The sequence below is a fragment of the Lutra lutra genome, chromosome 7 (assembly GCF_902655055.1).
Source record: "Lutra lutra chromosome 7, mLutLut1.2, whole genome shotgun sequence".
Classification (NCBI taxonomy): Eukaryota; Metazoa; Chordata; class Mammalia; order Carnivora; family Mustelidae; genus Lutra; species Lutra lutra.
The window spans coordinates 118044984-118071194 of NC_062284.1; the positions used below are offsets into that span (position 1 = coordinate 118044984).

A 26211-nucleotide genomic window follows, 5' to 3' on the forward strand; every position below is an offset into this window, starting at 1 on the left:
CTTTACATAGTTTGGCCGTTGTGGACTTCGGTGCTATAAACATTGGGGTGCATGTGACCCTTCAGATCACTACATTTGTATCTTTGGGGTAAATAACCAGTAGTGCAGTTGCTGGGTTGTAGGATAGTTCTATTTTCAACTTTTTAAAAAAAATATATTTTATTTATTTATTTGACAGAGAGAGAGATCACAAGTAGGCAGAGAGGCAGGCAGAAAGAGAGAAGGAAGCAGGTTCCTCGCTGAGCAGAGAGCCCAGTGAGGTGCTCGATCCCAGGACCTTGAGATCAGGACCCAAGCAGAAGGCAGAGGCTAAACCCACTGAGCCACCCAGGCACCCCTATTTTCAACTTTTTGAGGCACCTCAAGCTGTTTTCCAGAGTAGCTGCACCATCTCGCATTCCCACCAACAGTGTAGGAAGGTTCCCCTTTCTCCACTTCCTCGTCAACACCTATTGTTTCCTGACTTGTTAATTTTAGCCATTCTGACTGGTGTGAGGTGGTATCTCACTGTGGTTTTCATTTGCATTTCCCTGATGCTGAGTGATGTTGAGCACTTTTTCATGTCTGTTGGCCATTTGGATGTCTTCTTTGCAGAAATGTCTGTTCATGTCTTCTGTCCATTTTCAAGAGACACTTTTTAAGAAAATTAAAGTTAAGACAGTCAGAGATATTTGCCATACATGTACTTGACAAAGAACTTGTATCCAAAATATACAAGAATGCCTTTAAACAATAATTAAAAAAAAAAAAAAAAAGAGCTGGCTTTCAATGGTAATGTGAGGAGCTGCATGGGCCCACTTTCCAGGAAAACAAACATAACTAGTAAAAGTTACTTTAAAAAAAAAATTTTAAATCTCTGGTGGTTGGCCTGTGGGTGGGCATTCAGCAATTGAAGAAACATTTATTCAAGAAAATCTAAATGTCATTAAGAACAGCAAAAGTGGGTTGCTCTTGGGCCATGACCTTCTGCCCTTCCCCACACTGTATGACAGAAGCTCCATATGGGTGGGTGTGGCCAAGAAGTTGGGGCCTTCTCTCCCCTCAGCTCCCAGTTAAGGGATACAGTTTCTCATCAGGAGGTTGCAGGACACTAGCATTTCTCATTCACCCAGCTCTGTGTTACAGAGGATAAATTCCTGGCAAATGTGGCTGAGAGGTTGAGAGCTCCCTTCCTCTGCCCACCCCCCGCTCATAGGGCAGAAGATCTATTCCAGGCTTGGAAGTTTGAGAATACAGAGTTCTGATGCCCTTACCCCACTTCATTTGTAGGGTGAAGGTTCTGTGCTGGTATAGGCAAACTGAGGAGGCCAGAGACTAGTGCCTTCATGCAGCACCATGTTAATAAAGCAGGGGTGTCACTCTGAGAGAAGTGGGCCACAGTCTTCACCCCCAGCTCCAGAGTAGTGGATCGGAGATTTCCCCAGAGGGAGAGGTATAGTTCATAAGCACAGAGCTCTGAAGTTCTTATCAAAAGAACTGACTTTATTTGAAGTAAAGTATGTGGGAAGTTCAAGCCTAAGGATGTTTTTGAGGGGGGGGAAATGGAGATTTGGGTGGTAAGCAATTAAAAGGAGGCTTGGTAGCTCCATTAGAGCAAAAAAGTAAACTGTTGGAGTACTGAAGAGTAGGAGGGAAATAGTCAATTATGAAGAACACTCTTGGGTTCCAAACAGATCTCAAACACTGGCCTCAAAAACTAATCCTACAAAGGAGCCTGAATTTATTGAATCAGACTGTGAAGTACTTTATGCCCTGGGGCATTATTGAAAACAATAGATCATTCAACCAGTAATTAGTGGATCCTAACAACTGGGTGTAATACCAACAGAGGCAGACAGCTTAACAGATCAGGAAAAGGAAGTGAAAAAGAGCCCTGCCAAACCATGTGTGAATGCCCAAGGTTGTGCCCTCCATGGAGCAGTGTCAGAGATTTCTTACAGATAAAACAGGCCATACTAGAATACCCAAATTATTTAATAAAGAAAGAAAAAATAATAAAAACAAGCCTCTGGTAGGGGTAGGAAGTTGGAATCAGATAACTTAAGTCCACAAGAAAAAGAAGACAACCAAAAATATAAATAAGGCTAATATGCTAATTGTAAATATATACTTGTTCTCCTCTCAGCTTCTTTGAAAGACATAAAATGTGTAAAATAATACATATTGGTGGTTTTGTAACACGTAGTTGTACTGTGTATAACAAAATAGCGTAAAAGGGAGAGAGAATGAGCTGTATGGGAGTAAGGTGTATATATATCACTGAAATTAAATTGATATAAATCTGAAGCTTTTTTTTAAGTTTTTTTTTTATTTATTTCTTTATTTGACAGACAGAGATCACAAGTAGGCAGAGAGGCAGGTAGAGAGAGAGAGGGGAAGCAGGCTCCCTGCTGAGCAGAGACCCCCCCCCCAATGTGGGGTTCGATCCCAGGACCCTGGGATCATGACTTGAGCTGAAGGCAGAGGCTCTAACCCACTGAGCCACCCAGGCGCCCCTTAAGCTGTTTTTTATGTTAATGTGCATATAGTAAGCCATAGACGAACCACTAATAACAAAAAAAAAAAAGAAAAAGAAAAAAAGAAGTGAGATTCGTTGAAGGAATTAAAATATCACACTAGAGAATATTTACTTAGTGAAACAGAAAGTAGTAAAGGAGGAATAGAGAAAAAAAACTATATAAAATATATAGAAAACAAAAAAGTAAAACAGCAGGCAGAAATCCAACTATACCAATAATAACATTAAATATAAATAGACTAGACCCTATAATCAAAAGGTAGAGCTTGTCAGATGGGGGAAAAGGATTCAGCGTTATGCTGTTTATAGGAGATACAATGTAGATTCAAAGACACAAATAGGTTAAAGAAGAAAGATGGAAAAAGATAAATCACACAAACAGCAATCACAAGAAAGGAGGAGTGGCTTACTAATATCAGACAGACTTAAAAACAACAACAACAAAATGTTACTAGAGATTAAAACAGGACACTTCATAATGATAAAAGGACCAATTCATCAGAAAGACATAATAATTATAAACAAATATGCACTTAACAACATAGATCCAATATCCATGAAGGAAAATTGACAGAAATAAAGGGAGAAATAGGCAAGTCAACAATAATGCTCCACTTTCAATAATGCATAAGATTAACTAAGCAAAAGAGAAGCAAGGAAATAGAAGATAAACCACCTAGATATAACAGATATCTGTAGAACTCTCTCCAAACAACACAGCTGAATACATATTTTTCTCAAATACACAAGGAACATTCTTTAGGATAGACCATATGCTAGGCTGTTAAAAAAAAAAAACCTCAATAAGTTAAAAAGATTAAAATCATACAAAGTATGTTCTCTTGTTCTCTGACCACGATGTGATAAAATTCGAAATCAGTAACAGAAAGCGATTTGGGATAACCACAACTGTGAAATTTAATGACATACTCTTATATAACCAATGTGTCAAAGAGAAATCAGGAAATACTTCAACATGAGAGATTCTTATGACATGCAGCTAAAGCAGTGCTCAGTGGGAAATGTATAGCTGAATCATTTAAATTTAAAAAGAAAAAACTATTTCTTTTTAAGAAGAAAACAATTTTGAAAAGAAGAGCTCAAATCAGTAACTTAATCTTCCACTTTGAGGCAGTGGAAAAAGAAGAGCCAACTAACCCCAAAGCAAGCAGATACAAGGAGAATAATAAAGATTGGACCAGAAATTAATCAAATAGAGAATGTGCAAATAATAGAATGAATGAAACCAAAAGATAATTCATTGAAAAGATAAACAAAATTGACATACCTTTAGTTAGACTGACCAAGGAAAATGGAAGAAGACTCAAATTAGTAAAAGTAGGAATACAAAAGGGACATTAATACTGATGACAGAATTTAAAAAGGTCATAAGAGAAAACCATGGACAAATGTATGCCAAAAATTAGGTAACTTAGATTAAATAAATTCCTAGAAAGGCACAAACTAATCTACTGGAGGAAATACAACATCGGAATAGACCTTAAACAAGTAAGGAGATTGCAGGAGGAGGAGGAGCAGCAGTAGTAATAAACTAATCACACTGAAAAAGTCTAGACCCAGATGGTTTCCGTAACGAATGCTACCAAACATTTAAAGAGGAATTAAGTGCATAAACAATGAATTTTGGAACACTGGGAAAAAATTAAAATTAAAAAAAAAAAAGAGGAATTAATACAAATCTTCACAAATGTCCAGAACATAGAAGAGGAAGAAACACTTCCCAACTAATTCTATGAGGCTGCTATTATCTCAATGCCCAAACCAGACAAAATATCAAGATAAAACAAAAAAAAAACTATAGACCAGTATCTCTTATGAATAAAAATACAAAAATCCTCAACAAAATACTCTCAGACTGAATCTGGCAACAAATTAAAGAGATTTGTATACCGTGGCCAACTGGGATTTATCCCAGGAATGCAAGGGCAAGTGAAATCAGTCACGAATAAGGGACAAAAGCCATATTATCATCTTGGTAATCATAGAAAAAGCATTTAACAAAATTAAACACTCTTTCATGATAAAAACACTCAAAAAAGAAGGAGTAGTTGGGGCGCCTGGGTGGCTCAGTGGGTTAAGCCGCTGCCTTCGGCTCAGGTCATGATCTCAGGGTCCTGGGATCGAGTCCCGCATCGGGCTCTCTGCTCAGCAGGGAGCCTGCTCCCTCCTCTCTCTCTGCCTGCCTCTCTCTCTACTTGTGATCTCTCTCTGTCAAATAAATAAATAAAATCTTTAAAAAAAAAAAAAAAAAAAAAGAAGGAGTAGTGAACTTCCTGAAAATCAGGAGCCTAGAAATCAAGAGCTTTTCTTTCTCCCTAAAATCAGAAACGTAGGCAAGAATATCCACTTTCACCCCTTTATTCAACACTGTAGGCAAGAAAAGAACATAAAAGACCTTCACACTAAAAGAGAAGGATAAAATCTGTGTTTATAGATGACATGATCTTGTAAATAGAAAATCCCAAGGAATCCACTAAAAAGCTATTCAAACAAATGAACAAGTTCCGCACAGTTGCAGAAGGCAGCTGAGGTCATTTGTATGACCAACATACAAATTCTGTACACCACTGAAAATCTGAAAATGAAGTTTAGAAAACAGTTCTATTTACATTACAATATAAACACTTGGGAATAAATTTAACATTAAATAAGTGCAAACCTGACACTGAAAACTACAAAATGTTGTTGAAGGAAGTGAAAGAGACCTAAATAAATAAATAGGTCTAGTGTTTATGGGTTGAAAGGAATACTATTCTTAAGATGGCAGTACTCCCCAAACTGATCCACAGATTCAACACAACCTCTCTCAAATTCTAGCTTATTTCTTTGTAGAAATTGACAAAGTGATCCTAAAATTCATAGGGAGGTCAAAGAACCTTAGAATAGCTATATAACAATTTTGATAAAGAAGAATTGAGTTTGGTAAGACTCAGCACTTGCCAATTTTAAAATACACTACAAAGCTACAATAATCAAAGTGTGGCACTGGAATAAAGATTGACATATAAATAAGTGGAATGGAACTGAGTGTCCAGAAATAAACCCTCACAGTCCATTTACAGTCAATTGATCTTTCAACAAGGATGCCAGTGAGGAAGGAATAGGCTTTTTAATTAATCGTACTGGGACAGTTGGATAGCCAATTTCATATGGGCTTGTTTCCGATTGGACTCACACCTCACCTCATTTACAGAATTGGTTCAAAATGGATCAGAGATGAAAAGAGCTAAAACTATAACTTTCTTAGAGGAAGACGGGTCAGTCTTTGTGACCTTGGTTATGGCAATGGTTTCTTAAATATGATAACAAAAGCTCAAGCAACTAAAGAAAAAAAACAGATAAATTAAGATTTCTGGGAGGATGGAGTGGTAAAATGTTTTAAAATTCAATGTGATAGTTGCATAACTCTGAATATACGAGAAACCATTGATTTTTATGCTTCAGATGGGTGAATTTCATGGTATATGAATCATATTTCACATAAGAAAAAATCAAAAGAGGCAAAAAAAACTTTAATAGACACTTCACTAAAGAAGCTATAAAAATGTCCAATAAGCCATGGAAAGATACTAAATATCATTACTGATCAGGAAAATGCAAATTAAAACCATAATGAGACACTACTACACAATGAACAGAACTAAAGTTATAATGACTGAGAGTACCAAATGCTTACATTATAGAAATTGCCACTGACCTCATATCCCAGCCACTGATCTAGAGGAAGAGCCCCATAAGGACACGTCAGGTGTACCACATTTCCTGCCATTATAGAAGCTGCCAAAGGCAGCTTCTCTATCTACTTTACAGCTGTGAATACCTAACTGCTGGATAGAGTTGGCTGTTGACCTTGTGAACTATGCAGCCACATACCTACAAATAAAACATGTTTATTTTATGCAAGTCAGGTCTTCACCAAAAGTAGGAAGTAGGTTACTTGATGTTGTTTTAGGTTTGTTTTCTTAGATTTGTAGTTCCTTTTTCTGTCTTCCCAGTAAATGGAAAATAAGCCACTGTCTATGTTCCAAGCAACAACAAGCCACAGTAGTTATTATTCCCATTGTCTGGACAAACAGCTGCAGCTGAAAGGCTTCATTTGCTCAAGGCAGGACACAGTGAAACCATTGTCTAATCCAGGTCTGTTAGTTGCCAAGGCCAGGTCCCGTGGACTATATCCAGGTGCCCTAAAGAGAAGAGTACATGGGATTCTTTTTACAACACACTTGCCTTTGAGTTTCAGGGTGATTTTTTTCAAGTCTATTTAATATTTGTTCCACTGTAAAGAATTTGTGTTTAATTAATTATCTATTGAGTGCTTACTGTATGTGGCTACTGTGTTTGTAGAGGTGAATACATTGATTCAGACTTTTTTATTTTATTTTATTTATTTGACAGACAGAGATCACAAGTAGGCAGAGAGACAGGCAGAGAGAGAAAGGGAAGCAGGCTCCCTGCCGAGCAAAGAGCCCGATGTGGGGCTCGATCCCAGAACTCTGGGATCATGACCTGAGCCGAAGGCAGAGGCTTCAACCCACTGAGCCACCCAGGTGCCCCTGATTCAGACTTTAAAAAGCTCAGAGTGTAGCAGAGAAAGCAACTGTGCAAATAAACATTTTCAATACAGCAAGATAATTGCAGCAGTAGAAGTCTTTAGTAAGTATAGTGGCTAACAAAAAAGGAAGTGACCAACTCTGCTGGAGTGGTTATTGAAGATGAGAAAATTGTATAGGGCATACTAGGATGGGTAGGAGTTTGTCAGTTGCTCAGCTGACCTGTGGGTGTCTATTTCTGTGTCATGACTAACTGTGGAAACCATTTATGCATAAACATCAGCATGAGATTTAAGCAAATAACTACTTAAAGGTAGAAAAAATTCATTGTTAGTTGGCAGGAATGCTGTGTTCCTTTACACCTTTTTAATAATTAGCTTTGTGTTAAGATATAATTAAAACCTCTTAGCAAAATACAGAAGCCTTAGAGGGGGCAATGCTTTTTACTGGCATACGCTTCGTAAAATACATTGCAAAGCAACCAGCTATTAGAGTTCTTTCATTCTGTTGCATCTGCTTTGGGGAATTTAAAGTTAAACAGACAAGATGAAACAAATTTGCAAGTTTATGAAGATTTTGCTTTGTTCTTTTTTCAAACTGCTGAACTTGACAAATGAATATTCTTGGGATACATGCTTTTCAGGTTTTTAGGAGAAAAGCTTTAAACTACATCTGTGACTGTTTTCAGCGTCTACACTGTGTGCTAAGGTCTCAGTGGTTAGTTTCTAATGAAACTATCAGTTTATCAATAACTATCTTGTTAAAGCTAATTATGAACCCTATTATGTTATTGCTTTTATTATTATTCAGCTCCCTTATGTATTTCTCACTGTAGCCTTAGGTTTTTGTTTTTTTTTTAAGATTATTTATTTGAGAGAGAGTATGAAAGTGGGGGGAGGAGCAGACAGAGAGGGAGAGAATCTCTAGCAGATAACCCACTGAGCATGGAGCCCGATCTAGGGCTTGATCCCACAACCCCAAGATCATGACCTGAGCCAAAACCAAGAGTCTGATGCCCAACATACTGAGCCACCTAGGTGCTCTTCACTGTAGCCTGTTTTGTCTCTCATTATTCCCCTTGAGATAAATAGGGCAAATTGAGAGGAAAATTGGAATATTTCAGTTTCAGATGTTTGACTCAGTCACATTGTGCCACTTTTCCTTTAGGGCTACATGGATCGATAAAGGTACTTGCTACCTGGTACACATTTTTGTTTTTTTTAAGATTTTTTATTTATTTATTTGACAGAGAGAGAGATCACAAGTAGACGGAGAGGCAGGCAGAGAGAGAGAGAGAGGGAAGCAGGCTTCTTGCTGAGCAGAGAGCCCGATGCGGGACTCGATCCCAGGACCCTGAGATCATGACCTGAGCCGAAGGCAGCGGCTTAACCCACTGAGCCACCCAGGCGCCCCTGGTACACATTTTTGAAAGGGTGCATAGAAAATTCTAGAAAATGGGGAGCCTGCTTAGAAATAGTGACTGGCAGCAATTACAAAGGAAAGGCTTGGATTTTCTTTGTGTTTTGGTTTGTTCTATTCATTTTTTATCTTAGTTATTGCAGTGGCTGTTTTGGTACTCCACAGCAAGCTAAGTATTATACGATGACGGCAGAGTTTTCTGAAGCACCGCATTTGGGAAAATGTATTTAAATATATGCAGAGATCATGTAATAGATTTAATGGCAATAATCTATGCAAATCCATTTGATTGTAGTGTAGGATAGTCATTATCTTATGCAACTGTATTACTATGTAAATTTAGTAATATGTTCCAGAGAAAACTGTATACTATACACAAAGAATTGTGCAAAAATAATATATTAAAATCAGTGCCCTCTGGTTAATCCAAAATGATTAAAAGGAAAAACTACCTTAAGTTTATGAATATGAGTCAAAGAAAGAAAAAAATATATTTCATTTTTAGATTATATAAATGGTGGAGAACTTTTTACTCATCTTTCTCAAAGAGAGCGTTTCACAGAGCACGAGGTACGGATCTATGTTGGAGAGATCGTGCTTGCCCTCGAACATCTCCACAAGGTAAGATGCTCAATCTTTGGGAGTTCATTTTTTTAAAAAAAGTCTGTTAATTAAGGTAATGCTGGAGCTAAAAGAGCTAATGTTTTAAAACATCACTGTCTTCGTGGAGATTATAAAAGTACGCTTCCACATTATTGCTAATTTTCTCAATTCTGTAGTTCCCTTTTTACAAATCTACTTTTTTTTTTGTAGTTCCTGTGATACAGATTAAAAAGGTAGAACCTGCTCAGTTCTTTAGTTTTGTTCATGAAAAATCCTAATGTTCATTACCAAGTATCATTAGAATAAAAGCTTTTCATTCTTAAGATAACCTTTAAAATGAAACCACAAGTCATAATACATATTTCCTTAATTGTGACTTACTCCATTGCAGACTCTGCCTATGTGTCTGCTGGGTATATTTCCTGATTAGCTTGGAGAATATGAGTTATTTGAAAGAAGCACCTGCCATGCCACCCAGCTACCCCACTCTCCCACTCTGGTTTGTCTTTGCCTATGTCCCTGAGGCCCGCCCATTTTCCCTCTCCCTCTCCAGTGCCTCCCTGGAGCGTGAACTCAGTTGCTAAAAACTTTAAGTGGATTTCATGTCTATGATACTGTTTCAGCTCTATTAAAATCAGTTTGAACTTTAAAAAGTATATATTATTTCACCTACTGTTAATCAGGATCCAAGAAATTTTCAACGAAGTTTCTTGAATTTAATGAGGAAGCATTATTATAGAAGCAGTCCCTGTGTAGACTCTGTGTGTGTGTGTGTGTGTGTGTGTGTGTATTTCCTCAGAAAGCACTCATCAAGTATGTGAGACCATGAGACCAGCGTGACTTGAGTCACTACATTAGAATGAGATAAGTACATCATAGAGCCACTGTCCATTGTCATGAATTCAGATCCTGCACTAGATTTGAGATGAACAGAGATTAGTGTGGTGATTATGGAGTATAGACAGGGGTGAAGAGAGACAAAGGGAAAAGGCAAAGAAAAGGGAAGAAAAGGGGCAGGGAAACTGGAATTGCAAGATGGAGGCAATGGACAGGAGGGACTGTAAGAAAAGATGGCAAGATACAAGCATAGAAGGAAGGGGTCAGAAACAGGCAATATCTAGCCCAGAGCAGAGCCAGACTAGGCAGGCCGGGGCTGGGAGTCAGAGTAGGTATGAAGAGGGGTTGATGAACAATGCAAAAGGGAGCAGGGAGAAAAGGCCCCGGTGGGCATGGGGGTGTGGGACGGCAGTGCTTAGAGGAGCAGGAGGGGAGCTGACACCTTCCTGCTGTGAGGAGACAGACACCCCATTCCTTTGGGTGGAGTTGTCATGTGGTGGCCAGCTTTTGCCTGTGAGTAACTCTGTGGAATATAAAGTAGTTAGAACATCTTCATACATGAACCAAATTGGGCCCAGGAATGGGCCAAAAATATCTTTGAGTTTTATGCTTAGGGGTATTAGATGTAAGTTTTAGTTCTATAAAAATGGTGGTGGAAATCCCCATAAATACCAGAGTAAAAACAAAACAAATATAAAGTTCTGATGGGTAAGACAGTAAACTCATTTTTCATGCGAAAACTTTAATTCCACTAATTCTGTTTATTGAAGGAAAATCCAGGAACATCTGTTATTATTAAAAAAGGGTAATCAGAACCACAGAAGTAGAGAACATGATGAGTATTAGATATACGTGTAATTGATAGAGTGAAAGTAATATAGCAAATCAGACCTCAGCTAAGTTTCTCTTATTCCTACTACCCTAAAAAGATAAATACAAGGAGATACAACATAAGAGATATGAAGCCAGTGATACTAACCTTGTTACAGCTAACAGTGAGTTTCTCGGGAAGAGACAAAAATGGAGGACACTTGGAAGTGATGAGGTAGAGCAGATAGTAACTGAGTTATTTCTAAAATTACTTCCAAAGTTTCTTTAAAAAAAAAAAAAGTCACACTAATTGTTAGATACTTATGAGGCTGCAAGTCAAATATTCAATAAATTGTAGATATCACCCTTTCTTTCCTGTAGAACACTGAAGTTCTGGGAGGAAAATGCCTTGCATTTTTCCTTGTGTAATTTGTTGTTTCAATTTTAAGAAGTTATTATGAATCTGCTTTTTCATGTGCTTAGTGTTATAGAAAGCAGTGTGTCTAAGTTTAAAAACATTTAATTCAGGCTGACATAACATGAAATTTGCAATGCACATCTATCAAGAACTTCTTGTATGACTTGTATAGATTTTTTAGCTAAAGAAATAGCTGGGGTGTTTTTACTCTAAAACTTACACACAGAACAAGATGGAAGGATATATAAATTTTATCCAATTGACTTATTTCACTTATTTGGAACTACTGATCAGCTAAAATTAACCTATGATCTTCAGACTTTGTGTTTAGGAGCCTATTATTCAGCAAGTCTTTATCTATTTGACACTGTACTAGATACTAGATACTAGACAGATATGCATACTAGACAAATGCATGAAAAGTGAAAACAGCTAGTGTATGTGTGGTTATATCGAGACAAGCAGAAAATACCTGGAAAATCTCAGGCTTTTTTAGGTAAGTACAGTGTACATCTAGGTAAGCAAAGGAATAAAAACAAAGACAGGAGCAGTATGGGATCTGGTTAGTCAGAAAGGTCTCTGAATCCATTAGGAAGTGATAGACATGAATTGGCTAAAACTATCTGAAGAAAATCATCTCCAATGAGGATTAAGAAGATAGAACAGGAAGAACGGAGTAGACAGCGGTCAACAGAGAGACTCCACAGAAGCTGGTCCACCAGGAATTGATCTTCATTACACTGAGAAGGAAGAGGTAGTAGGAGAGGTGCAGGGAGCCCAGCAGATGAACCCTGAGATGGATGAATTCACATGGTCCTAGCCAGTGACTAAGCCATTATAGCATCCTGAACAGGAGAATCCTTTTTCTGGTTTGTTTTTATGGTAGATAAAGACTTTCCTAATTCATTTTTTGGAAATTGTTATTTGAAGATGCATGTTTGTTTGTTTTCACAGTTGGGAATTATATACCGTGACATTAAGCTTGAGAACATTCTACTTGATTCTAATGGCCACGTGGTGCTGACAGATTTTGGTCTGAGTAAGGAGTTTGTGGCTGAAGAAGTGAGTATTATATTTTAATTTGAAGTTAGTAACAACAGAATGTAAATGATTAAAAAAATGAGTATAGAATAAGCATTTATCAGGAGAGTACCATATGTATTATGGATTTTTGTGCAGGTTTGCCTAGAGGAACATCTTGACATAAATGACTGTAAAGATTTTTAGCTTAAAATTACCATCTTGTTAGAATTGCAGTAAACCTTTGATGGTTATATCAGAATTCCCTAGTTTAAAAAAAAACTATGCATTTAACTTTCCCTATAAAATATAACTGAGGGGCGCCTGGGTGGCTCAGTGGGTTAAGCCGCTGCCTTCGGCTCAGGTCATGATCCCAGGTCCTGGGTTCGAGCCCCACATCGGGCTTTCTGCTCAGCAGGAAGCCTGCTTCCTCCTCTCTCTTTCTGCCTGCCTCTCTGCCTACTTGTGATTTCTCTCTGTCAAATAAATAAATAAAATCTTTAAAAAAAAATTGCCTTCTCTGCTCTTCTAAATAACACTCAAGTGGCCTTTTCTTTAAAAAAAAAAAAAAATATATAACTGAAAAATGTAAATAAGCCTTTGGGCCCTTGAGGAGAATTATGCCTTAGTTGGTAACCAATAGAGAATTACAAAACAAAGGACATAGAGTTTACATTGTATTTACAAAGTAGGACATGTCCTGATGTCCCTTTGAATTCACTTGACAAAAATGACAAGGATCTACTAGACCAACTTCTTTAATAACCTTGCTGGTTTTGCTCATATGAACTAAAATGTAATAGGTAATGTGCAGGTTTTAAATTGGAGGACTTTGCATTTTCAGTATTAATTAGTACATGTTTACTATTACATATGCATTTAATGACATTTTAAAATGTATACCTGCTATTTCTAATTTAGATACTGTTTACTTAAGAGTTGTAATGAAAAATACATTTTTATACTACTGGTTATGCAAAATGAGGTAAATTTGAGTGCCAGTTTTTTTTTTAATCTAAGAAATTATTGGTATAGAATACAGAATTACAGTGTAGTTTTCATAGTGAAGGACTTTGTGGTGTCACACACATCATTCTTGAGTCCCACATCAGGTGTGTCTGTTTCTGGTTGTTTGATTTTTACAATATTGCCAAATCAGTCCTACGTGAATTCCGTAAGTGCTGAAATTATAGAACTAAAGATCCCAGTTTTTTATCGTATCTGTAGTCATTCATTTCACTTATTCAGTAAATATTTATTGACCACCTCTTCTATGCTTGGTACTAGATAATGCAATGGTGAAGAAGGTCGAAGTGGTATCTGCCTTCATGAAGTTGTGGTTATAATTATACTGATTATCTCTGGTAAAAAAAAATCGTAGTTATAAAATGGATGAATTTTTGAGGAATTGACTTCAAAGTCTGATTTTTAAAACTTGTTCTCCTTTGTAAAACTTTTCGTGGCAACTTCAGTAAGATGTGACAGGTTAAATATGTTTACCATGGCTTCCTCACCAAATCCCCTATGCAAAAGTAAGGGAGTAAAATAGACACGTTCTCAAAAGAGAAGAAAGAAAATAGCAACCAAATTTTGGAAGATGGACAACAGGAAATCTAGTTGTAACTCAAATAGCATTTCTGGTCATAGTTGAATCCTAAGCTAGTAACATGAGAATCCCCAAAGCAAGCTAATTTCCCCTTCTGGCTCCCAGACAGGGTCAGGAATTGAGGGCACCAGGTGTCTCTCAAAGAAGGAGCACAGGGGATATGGTTGCAAGTCTGTATGAGAAACAGGGAGCCCACTCCTAGCTGCAGTCTACCTGATTGACCTAGGCCACCGTGCTTTCCTTATCTTCAAGGAAGACTGAGAGTGTTAACAAGAAAGCCTGCTTTCAGGGACAATGGCCTGAAGGTGAGGACACAACAAAGGAACTAGTGGTTGAAGTGAAAAATAACACAGTGAGTCATGGAGCTCCCATGGCCTCTTTCTGCCTCTTCATTCTGAGAACATGGCTTCCTACACAGGAGTTTAGAGGGTTCCTCTGAGAAACTGAGGACGGAAACTCTGCACATGTTGTCAGGTGGTGGTGTTGCCAGTAAACTAGTCCAGCCATATTCTTCTACAGAGATGTCTGTGACTTGACAAGCCCAGCACATGCCACAGAACCACATTTGTGATAAAGTCACTATTTCTTTTTCTATTTTGATTTCACTATATTTCAGTGATTAGTTTCTTGTGTCTCTATCCCAATGGGATTATAGTTTCTTCTGTCGTACTATGCATTTTAAACCATTGTTTTGAGAAGGGGTCGGTGGGCTTCAAGAGATGGCCAAGGCTCCTTGGCATGTGAAGCACACGTGTGTGGAGAGATTTGGTGATTGCTTTCTCCTCTCTCCATGGAACCGTCCATGCATTTGCTCATTCTGTTGAAGGCCTTCTTCATACTAGACATTAGGCTAGGTTCTGATAAGACACCACTGAAAAGAATCGCTTAGTGACTCCTGTATTTATGGGTGTGGCTGATCGTTTGACAGACTTTGACCCTGGGACACAGCAAAAATAAACAAAAATCAAGCATGGATCAGAGTTGCTGAGTTCTAATACAGAAATACAAATTAATCAGAAATGCCATGTGACTAAATCAACCTGGTCCCTCCTCACAAGAGAGACTTGTGTGTTCTGTTAATCATGTCAGCAGCTCCTCTGCAAGGGAGCAGGGGAGTTCTTGTCAGATACCATAGGTTTTGAACACTTAGTTGTTTAGGTGCAAAAATGAAATATTGGGTTGGGGGGTACCTGGGTGGCTCAATCAGTTAAGCGTCCAGCTCTTGGTTTGGCTCAGGTCATGATCTCAGTGTCATGAGATCAAGCCCTATGTCAGGCCCCACGCTCAACAGAGTCTGCTTGAGATTCTCTCCCTCTGTGCCCCTCCCACTGGTCTCTCTCAAATAAATACATAAATAAAATCTTTTTTAAAAATGAAGTACTGGGGGGCGCCTGGGCGGCTCAGTGGGTTAAGCCTCTGCTTTCAGCTCAGGTCATGATCTCAGGGTCCTGGGATGGAGTCCCGCATCAGCCTCTCTGCTCAGCGGGGAGCCTGCTTCCCCCTCTCTCTCTGCCTGCCTCTCTGCCTATTTGTGATCTCTGTCTGTCAAATAAATAAATAAAATATTTATAAAAAAATGAAATACTGGGATTCAATCTGAGGTAGAGAAATAACTTACAGATTTTATTATTCACTGAATACAATCTAGCCGCATTTAATATAGTTATGTGTTAGTGTCTGTGTCATTAAGCTTTCCACTTTCATCTCTTCCCCTCAGACCACCAGCTCATTCTCCTCTTCGCATAGAGGACAGACTGTCACACTAGGCTTCAGGTTTAACTCTCAGGGCCAGGGTAAGAACTACCCCTCTCTGAGACTCCTACAACAGGATCTAGTAGTTCTTTGCTCCCCTAATTCTACCCAGCAACTGTTCAGCAAGTTTCCCTGCTTAAACTCTTTCCACCTTAAAAATATTCCCCCCAAACTATTTCTGTTTTGAATAGTTAGCATTCCTTTTTGGTTTCATGTGGCACCCTGACTCCCTCATATCGAAATACCGTCTTTCTTGGAATGAGTTTCTTTTTTGTCCATCCCTATTCTACCTTGTTGGTTTTCGGTTTAAACTGTAGCTTAAGGAGTCTCTTCCTTGGTTTCCAGTGTATACAGAAAGATTCTGTAACTCCAGCTCCAACGACTTCTCTCCTCTTCCTCTTCCTCTTGGTCTTTTGTCATCATTTAAGCATGCCTACTCTCTCCTGTTTTAAAATTTTAAAGGTGGATGGATGAATGGATGGATGGTTGGACGGATGGACAGATGGATGGACGGACCAATAGATAAACAGAATCTACTCAGAATTCCATATTCCTTTCCAGCTCTTGCACTGTTGTTCTCGGTATTTGTCTGCACACTCTCTTTACTTACCCACATGTCACTCCTTAATCTACTCCAATTTGACTTGCACTCCGACTGACTGTAAGCCTTCTTGTCAAGGTCACCATTGACCTCAGTTTTAGATACTCTGTAGTCTTTTCTTATTTGACTACCTAGTAATGTTGAGCAGATATTGCCTCTCTCCTTGGCTGATGAGACACCACACTCCCCTGGCTTTCCTTTTCTTTGTCACTGTCTTTTGCAGCCTCTTCCTCTTCTACCCAGGAGTTCCTCACAGTTCAATACTAGGTACTCTTCTCTCTTTATGCTCTACTCTCCCCTTTATGCTGGTGATTCCTCAAAATACATGGCAACCCTGACCTCTCTTCTAGACTCCAGATCCAAACATGCTCGTGATGTATTTCCACGTGATGCTCTCATAGACTGCTTGAGCTCAACATATCCAAAACTGAACTAACCTTCCCCCATCCAAATATGCTTCTCTTTCAGTATATTGCTGTTTTGTATGTGATAGATTCTACCCTTATTGGGTCTGGGGAATGTATTTCTACTAATTTTTAGTAACTTACTGAGTACAAAAAAAACATATACTTTTATTTATTTTTTTAAAGATTTTATTTATTTATTTGACAGCGAGAAATCACAAGTAAGCAGAGAGGCAGGCAGAGAGAGAGGAAGAAGCAGGCTCCCCGCTGAGCAGAAAGCCCGATGCGGGGCTCGAACCCAGGACCTGGGATCATGACCTGAGCCGAAGGCAGCGGCCCAACCCACTGAGCCACCCAGGCGCCCCAAAAAACATATACTTTTAAAATAACAGTTAAAGTTTCTGCTTATGGTGTAATATTCATCTCTCTTTGTATTCATTAATTGAATAATTGAGCAAATAATAATTGAGTACTATGCGTTGGGTATTGTACTTAGGCCCTAGAAATACAGTGGTAAACATAACAAATTCCTTGCCCTAATGAGCCTATATTCTGGAGGTGTTTGTCAAATATGCCAATAAGTAATTATTTCTAGATTATAATTTGCTAGACTGGAGTGTATACAGGATAAAATTGGTTTATTGTAGAAATCTTTAAAATCTTTTATATGATAATGGACACTTTACAAAGTTGATACTTTTCATATGTTCTTTTCTCAATTGTAGAATCTGATAAATCCCTTGAGATTCTGAGACTAAAAGAAGACATTTCTAAATATTTGCAGGCTAGTCTATGTCCTTCATAGAATCTCATGAGAGTACAATTCAGCAAACATTTGTTGAGTTCCTACTGTGAGTCAGACATTCTGCTGGTATTGGGTATATGATTCTAACACTGAAGACTATAAAGATATTTAAAGGGGGTCTGTTTTTCCCTGTTTATGAACAAATAATATCAAAATGATACATTAATGTCCTATTAGTTACCCTGTACTTGTATATGGCATATGTATTCTGTGTTTTTATAATTTCACACTAAACATTTTTAAAAAATCACAACAGATTATTAATGTAAATCTACAGGTAGCTAAATAAAACTAGCAGAAAAATAATGTCCCCAACATTCAAAATAGAAGTAGCTAAACTAATCATACTGCCATGGTAGCTATACTTTAAAGGAAAGGCCTATAAGTGACTATTTTCTCTTTCCATAAAATAGAAAAATGCACCTTTGCTTAGCAAAGGGGATGTTATTCATTAATTATTTGAACATATAAGTGGCCTTTGTGTATAGTGGATAGGACATGTATTGAAGGAAGAGGGTCTTTTTCAGGTCTCCTCTCTGTAGCTGTGTGACACTGGGAAAGCCCCAGTCCTTAGCCTCTCTCAGTCTTAGTTTCTTCCTCTGTAAAGTAATAGCTGTCATTTCTAATTTATAGGATCATCATATCCCACAATCAGCTGATGCTCATGAAAGTATGTTCTAAAGTGTGAAGCAATAAAAAATATCAGTTTCTGGGGCGCCTGGGTGGCTCAGTGGGTTAAGCCGCTGCCTTCGGCTCAGGTCATGATCCCAGGTCCTGGGTTCGAGCCCCACATCGGGCTTTCTGCTCAGCAGGGAGCCTGCTTCCTCCTCTCTCTCTGCCTGCCTCTCTGCTTACTTGTGATTTCTCTCTGTCAAATAAATAAATAAAATCTTTAAAAAAAAAAAAAATATCGGTTTCTACTTTTAAGACATACTGTTCAAATTTTAGATTACCGTGAGCAAAACTAAAATATACAGATGAGAATCTTAAATTGCTCTCCATTGGGGCACCTGGGTGGCTCAGTTAAGCATCTGCCTTTAGCTCAGGCCATGATCCCAGGTGGGATCAACAGGGAGCCTGCGTCTCCCTCTCTCTCTACCTGCTGCTCTGCCTGCTTATGCGCTCTCTGTCTCTCTGTCAAATAAATAAATAAAATCTTTAAAATAAAAATTACTCTCCCTTTTCTGATTTGTAGGAAAGTTTTAAATTATGCCTCTCTTTAGTAAATGACTAGTTAATAATACCATTTGCAGTATTCTGCTGTTGTGACATATTCATCTCAGGATGCCTAGGTGAGGTTCAGGATCCCTAAAGAGCATGTTTGCTTTAGGAATCCGATAACCCTACTCTCTAAGGAAGCTTTTGTTCCTTCTGTCCCCTTCCTCAGTTGATTCTTCCTGGTGTGTGTTGACAGTTCTTTTCATTTGTATATGCTCCTAAAGACCGTATTAGGTTGGGGCGCCTGGGTGGCTCCAGTGGTTAAGCATCTGCCTTCTCTCAGGTCCTGATCCCAGGATCCAGGGATAGAGCCCAGGACCCTCATCCACTTGGGCTCCTTGCTCAGCAGGGAGCCTGCTTCTCCCTCTGCCCACTGCTCCACCTGCTTGTGCTCCCTTGCGGGCTTGTTCTCTCTCTTTCTCTGACAAATAAATAAAATCTTTAACAAAAAAAAAAAAAAAGATTGTATAAGTCTCTGTAAATAAATCCTATCAGTTATTCACCAAAATCAGTGACTCTGGGATAATTTTAGTTAATTTAGGGTAAATGTTGAGATGGAAGTGTTGGGAAAATAGAAGATCTAGAAACCAGTCAGAGCATTTTTCCATTGCCCCAGTCTTTCTTTTGCTTAAGCAGTATTACACAATATACAGATGCTAGCCATTAGTTTCTGCCATTTTTGGTAGAGTTCTTCTGCCAGATATCGGAGTGGATTCCTTACATTTGGACAGGTGGAGGGGAGGGAGACAGACAAGGCTTTGCCCTCAGATATCTGCCTCACAGATTGCTTTATAACTTTTCTTACAGTAGAAATTACTGGCTCTGGTAAGATTCACTGTAATACTCTAATTTTAAGGCAAGTTCAATGCACAAGTTCGGAGGGCAGGTTTAATGTAAATGACATCACAGTGCAAGTGGGGACAGCTTTTTTTTTTTTAAGACTTTATTTATTTGACAGAGATCACAAGTAGGCAGAGAGGCAGGCAGAGAGAGAGACAGGAGGAAGCGGGCTCCCTGCAGAGCAGAGAGCCTGATGTGGGTCTCGATCCCAGGACCCTGAGACCATGACCTGAGCCGAAGGCAGAGGCTTAACCCACTGAGCCACCCAGGCGCCCAAGTGGGGACAACTTTTAAGTGGAGAGTCTTTTCACAGAAACTTCTGTAATATAGTCCATTTGTTCAAATCAAGTTTAAATATATATAATTTTTATTTACCTGAAAATTATATTTAGCAGTCACATTTTTCTATATTAATATTAATACAGAATATTAATATATAATTAATATAGAATATTAATATAGAATTAATATTAATTTCTATAATAATATATTAATATAGAATTAATATAGAATTTTCTATATTAATATAGAATTCTATATTAACATCTGAAAATAGATCATTTTTATCTATTTTCTAAAAAGAAAGACAAGGTACTTAAAAGCCATGCTGAGTGTCAGGGACTTTCAAAGCCTTAATGGGTATTTAGCAAAAAAATATTCTGGAATATTAACTAACGTTGCATAAGTGTGATTGATAAATGCTTATGTCTTTCAAATTTCTTTTTAATTTTTTACGTTATGAAATATTTCACTATAATAAAAATGTTTAAAATGATACAACAGAATCTGTGCACCCACTATTCACATATACAGTTATAAACATTGTGCGTTTTTTCCACTATTCAGCAAACATCAGTTGAATGTCTGCTGTGATCCAGGCACTGTTCTATCTGGTACTGGAATCTAGCGATGAACAAAATAGACAAAAACAAGTAAATAAGTAAAATATGTATGAAATGTGTTAGATAGTGGGAAGTTACAAGAAGACAAATACATTAGGAAAAAGGGATAGGGAATATCAGGGTGAGAAGAGGTTGCACTTTTTTTTTTTTTTAAAGAGGGGGTGGGTAGGGGCAAAGGGAGGGAGAAAATCTTAAGCAGGTTCCATGCCCAGCTCAGAGCCCAACACAGGGCTCGACCTCACAACTTGAGATCATGACCTGAGCTGAGATCAAGAGTCAGACACTTAATGAACTGAGCCACCCAGGTACCTGAGAAAGTTGGACTTTTAAAACAGGTTCAGGAATGGTCTAGCTGAGAAGGTGACAGTTGAATAGAAACATGAAGGAAGTGAGAGTATGAGCCATATCAGTATCTTAGTAAAGAGATTTTTAGGCAGAGAGATCAGCGTGAAAGACCCAAGGTGGGAATATGCCTGGGCTGTTTGTGGAACAAGGAGGAATACAGTGTAAGTGTACAGAATGAGTGAGGCTCAGAGTAGCAGGAAGTAAGGACATGGAGGAAGGATTGTACAGATCATGCAGGGCATTGAAGACTGTTGTAAGGACTGTGATTTCTTTAAGTGAAATGGGGGCCGTTGGAAAGTTTTGAGTAGATGAATGAGATGATCTGACTTGTTTTAGAAGAGTAATTCTGTTTGGCAGGCGTGATGTTCTTGTAGTGGGGCAAGTCTAGATACATGGAGATCAGTTAGGAAATTGTTGCACTAATCCAACCAAAAGATGGTAATGCTTTAGACAGTGGAGTGGCAGAGTAAATTGGAATAAGTAGTCAGATTTTAGATACATTTTGACATTAGAAATAATGAAATTTCTTGATGGATTGGACATGGGATTTGAGAGGGCAAGAAGAATCAGGGGAGCCCTAAGGTTTTTGGCCAAAGTGGCTGAAAGAATGAAGTTGTTATTAACTAGCATGAGGTGGGCTTATGATGGAAAGATTTCAGGTAGGTAGAAGAGTGCATTTAAGCAGCTTGAATTTGAGACTATTAGACTTACAGAGATGTCAGCGGGCAGTAGGAGATCTGAGTCTAGAGTCTGGGGGAGAAGTCTCATGTAGAGATATAAATGTGGAGTTTGCCAATATGTAAGTAATATTTAAAATCGTGAAAATGGAGGAGAGAGGCACCTGGGTGGCTCAATCGGTTAAATGCCTGCCTCTGCTCAGGCCTTGATCCTGGGGTCCTGAGATTGAGCCCTGCGTTGGGCTCTCTGCTCAGTGGGGAGTTGCTTCTCCCTCTCATTCTTCCTCCCTCCTATCTCTTCTCTCAAATAAATAAAAAAAATTTTTTCAAAAAAAAAAAAAAGAAAGAAAGAAATAGAGGAGTGTATCAACAGAGTAAGTACAGATAGGAAAGAAAAAGGGACAAAGCTCTGAACCTCAGGCCTCTCTGACTTGAGTAAAAAGAGGAGAAGGCGCCAGCAAAGGAGACTGGGAAGAAGGGACTGGGAAGCTGGAAGAAAATGGACAAGTCTTGGGAGCAAGTGAAGAAATGTTTCTAGGATGAACATGATCAACTATGTCAGGTACTGTTGTCAAGGACAAATAAGGTGAGGACTGGAGATTGAGCATTGGCTCAGTCTAAGTCTCAGGAGAGAGCTAATGGGAATTGACACATTGTCCTCCAACCTAAGGCAACTCGGTAAAAAGGAATAGTGAAATCGTGTGAGGATTGCAGAGGATGGAGTGGGTCAAGAGAGGTCTTTTTAAGGTAGGAGAAATGACACATCATATGCTGGTTGACACATTCCTGGAAAGGAAGTAGGGGTCAATATAATAATGGGGAGTGGGGGGCAGATTGCTGGAATGCTGACCTTGGGAGGGATAAACTCAGTGTATAAGTGGGGAAGCTGCCCTTAGCTAGGGGTCTCATCAGTTCATCCTTAGGAAGAGAGAAGGGTGAGTTGCTGGGCCCAAATGCACATGACTGTCAAGAAGCGATAATGGGAGCTTACGGAAGGTCTTTTCTGATTGCTTCTATGTTCTCACTGAAAGTGAGGAAGGAAGAGGAGACATTGGAGTTTGAGGAGAGAGGAGAAGATATAAAATAAGTAGCCACGTCTGTGGGAGAGTGAATGGATTAGGGAATGAATGTGTTTGCTGGACAGCATTAAAGGCCCACTTGAGGCTCATGGTCTTGCATTTAAAGTGAAATTGGTCAGCCTGATTCTGTTTTACTCCAACCACATTTAGCTTAACAAGTGCAGGCAAAGAGTAGTAGATGATGGGTTGAATTTAATCTTGTTTTAGTACCCCTACTTCATATGTATATATCCATAAACTATATATACTGTTAGCTTATGTTCCTAAAATGTACATAAATAGCATATCATATTGCAAAGTATTTTGACTTATTTTTGAAATTTATCCAAGTTGATAAATATGAATCTGTTTCATTTATTTTAGCTTCTGTATAATATTTTAAATGAATTACCCATTTAATTCTCCATTCTCCTGCTGAGATACATTTAGGTTTCTGTGTTTTCTTAGTGTTGCAAATTTTTTCAGATATTACTGGTTTTCTGCAGTACCTTAAATATTCTAAATACCTGTCATTTGTAATTATATACTTTATTTCTTTTCCAAGTCTTCAACTGTCTTTAATGATATTTTTGCCATCATCAGATTTAATATTTTAATAAAATCAAATTTACTAATCTTTTCATGTTTATATCCAATTATTTTAAAAAATTTTAATTGTGGCAAAATACAAATTTTTAATTTTAAAATTTAAAAAAAAATTATCATCTAAACTATTTTTAAGTGTACATCAATTGTATTAACTATATTCACATTATTGTGCAACAGGTCTCTAGAAATGTTTTATCTTGTAAAACTAAACTCTATACCCATTGAGCAATAACTCCTCAGCTTTCTTTCCTCCCGGCCTCTGGCAATCACCATTTTACTTTGTGTTTCTGTGAGTTTGACTACTTTAGATACCTAATATAAATAGAATCATACAGTATTTATCTTTGTGACTGGCTTACGTCAGTTAACATAATGTCCTCAAGGTTCATTAATGTTATAGCATGTGATGGGATTTCCTTCTTTTTTAAGGCCAAATAATATTGTAATATATGTATATATCATACTTTGTTTATCCATTCATCCACTAATGGACATTTGGGTTGCTTCCACTTATTGGCTGTTGCAAATAATGCTGCATTGAGAATAGGTATACAAATACCTCTTTGAGATAATGCTTAAAGCTCTTCTGGATATATATCCAGAAGTAGAATTGCTGGATCATATGATTATATTATTTTATTTATTTCCCCCATGATAATTTTATTTTTAATTTTTTTTTGAGGAACATCCTTAATGTGTCCCATAGAGGCTGCACCATTTTCCATTCCCACCAGCAATGTGCAAGCGTTCCAGTTTCTCCACATCCTCACCCATACTTAGTATTTCTGCCTTTTTGATAGCAGCCCTCCTAATGAGTATGAGGTAATATCTCATTATAGTTTTTATTTGCATTTCTCTCATGATTAGTGATGTTGCACATCTTTTCATGTGGTTTTTGGACTCTTGTTTATCATCTTTGGAAGAATGTCTGTTGAAATTCTTCGCCTGGTTTTTAATCAGGTTATTTGCTTTTTTCTTGTTGAGTTGTAGTTCTTTATATATTCTGAATATTAACCACTTACCTGATATGCAATTTGTAAATTTTCTGTCTTGTTCTGTAGGTTGTCTTTCTCCTTTGTTTCCTTTGGTGCAAGGAAGTTTTTAATTTTGATATTGTCCCATTTGTCAGCTTTTGTTGCCTGTGGTTTTGGTATCATATCCAAAAAATACTTGCCAAATCTAGTGTCATGAAACTTTCCCTCTGTTTCTTCTAGGAGTTTTATATTGAGGTCTTGCATTTAGATCTTTAGTCCATTTTGAGTTAACTTTTGTATTTGGTGTAAAGTAAGGGTCCAACTTCATTCTTTTGCATGCAGTTGTCCATTTTTCCCAGCATCATCTGTTGAAGAGACAGTACTTTGCTTATCATGTGGTCTTGACACCCTTGTTGAAGAAGATCATTTGACTGAAAGCACTGTAAGGTTTATTTCTGGGCTCTTTATTTTGTTCCATTGCTCAGTATGTCTTTCTTAATTCCACTACAAAGATGAGTTGTTTACTGTAGCTCTGTAATACGTTTTGGAATCAGAAAGTGTGACACTGCCAACTTTGTTCTTCTCTTTCAAGTTTGTTTTGGCTATTCAGGGTCCCTTGAGATTTCAAATGAATTTTAATATATTTTTTTATTTTGCAAAATCACTGTTGGGATTTTGAAAGAAATTACATTGAATCTCTAGATTACTCCGGGTATGGTAGTATGGACATTTTCAATATTATGTCTTCTAATACACAAGCAGGTGATGTCTTTCCTTTTATTTCTATCTCCCTTAATTCCTTTCACAATATTTGATCATGTTCATTGTCAGGTCTTTTGATTATTTATTTCCTGATCATTTTATTATTCTTGATGCTATGTTAAATGGGATGTTTTCCCCTTAATTTTTTTTGGATTGTTCATTGTTAATGTAAAGAAATGTAACTGATATTTGTATATTGCTCTTATATTCTGTAACTTTGTTATATGTGCTTATTCTAATAGTTTTTTTGTGTGGAATCTTTAGGGTTTTCTACGTATAGGATTATGTCATCTACAAATAGAGATATTTTATTTTTAACTTTCAATTTTGGATGTCGTTTGTTTGTTTGCTTGCTTTTGCCTAACTGCTCTGGCTAGGACTTCTAGTTCTGTATTGAATAAAAGTGGTAAGAGCAGCCTTCCCTTGTTCCTGATCTTAGAGGAAAAGCTTTCAGTTTTTCACCACTGAGTATCCTGTTTACTGTGGGCTTTTCATATATGGCCTTTACTATATCGAGGTAGTTTCTTTCTATTCCTTCTTTGTTGTTGAGTGTTTTTATCATAAAAGGGCATTGAAGTTTGTCAAATGCTTTTTCTACATCAGTTGAAGTGATCATGTGGTTTTTTGTTCTTCATTCTGTTAATGCAGTGTTTTACATTGATTGACTTTCAAGTCTTGAACTATCCTTGCATTCCAGGAATAAGCCTCACTTGATCATGTCACATAAACCTTTAAATGTGCTGATGAATTTGTTCTGCTAGTATCTAAGTAGGATTTTTGGATCAGTCTTCATCAGAAATATAAGTCTGTAGTTTTCTTGCAGTATTTCTCGCTGACTTTGGTATCAGAGTAATGCTGCCCTCATCCCTCATACAATGACTTTGGAAGTGTTCTCTTCAGTTTTTTTGGAAAATTGAGGAGGATTGGTCTTACTACTTCTTTAAGGGTTTTTTTTTTAGAATTTTCCTGAAAGCCATCTGGTCCTGAGCTTTGCTGGGAGGAGGTTTTTGATTGTTGATTCAGTCTCCTTACTGATTATGTGTCTGTTCAGATTTTCTATTTCTTCATGATTCAGTCTTGATAAATTGTATGTTTCTAGGAATTTATCCATTCTAGATTATCCAGTTTGTTGGTGTATAATTGTTCATAGTAGCTTCTTATAATGTCTTCTCTTTCATTTCTGATTTTACTTATTTGAAGCTTATCTTTTTTTTAATCTAGCTAAGATTTTTTTCAGTCTTGTTGATACTTTCAAAAAACCAACTCTTATTTTGTTAAATTTTCTTTATTGTTTTTCTTTTCTCAGTTTCATTTATTTATGGTCTATTTATTTCTTTCCTGCTGCTAACTTATGGTTTAGTTTGTTCTTCATTTTACAGTTCCTTGAGGTGTAAAATTGGATTGTTGATTTCTTTGAATTTTTTAAAACAAGATCTCATTTTATCTCAGTGCAGTAAGATAT

At 37.6% G+C, this 26211-nt stretch overlaps 1 protein-coding gene across 7 annotated transcripts in view; it reads left to right on the plus strand.

Annotated features, from left to right (window-relative positions):
* The window catches only part of RPS6KA5 (ribosomal protein S6 kinase A5), a 175797-nt gene that overhangs the window by 93192 nt on the left and 56394 nt on the right, over window positions 1-26211 (plus strand). For 6 of the 7 annotated variants that reach the window (XM_047736460.1, XM_047736458.1, XM_047736461.1 and 3 more), the window contains 2 exons: window positions 9014-9129; window positions 12131-12238. In XM_047736460.1, coding sequence (XP_047592416.1) covers window positions 9014-9129; window positions 12131-12238 — 224 coding nt within the window. Of the gene's footprint in view, window positions 1-9013; window positions 9130-12130; window positions 12239-26211 lie in introns of those variants that run through there. The other variant, XM_047736464.1, reaches the window with a different exon arrangement.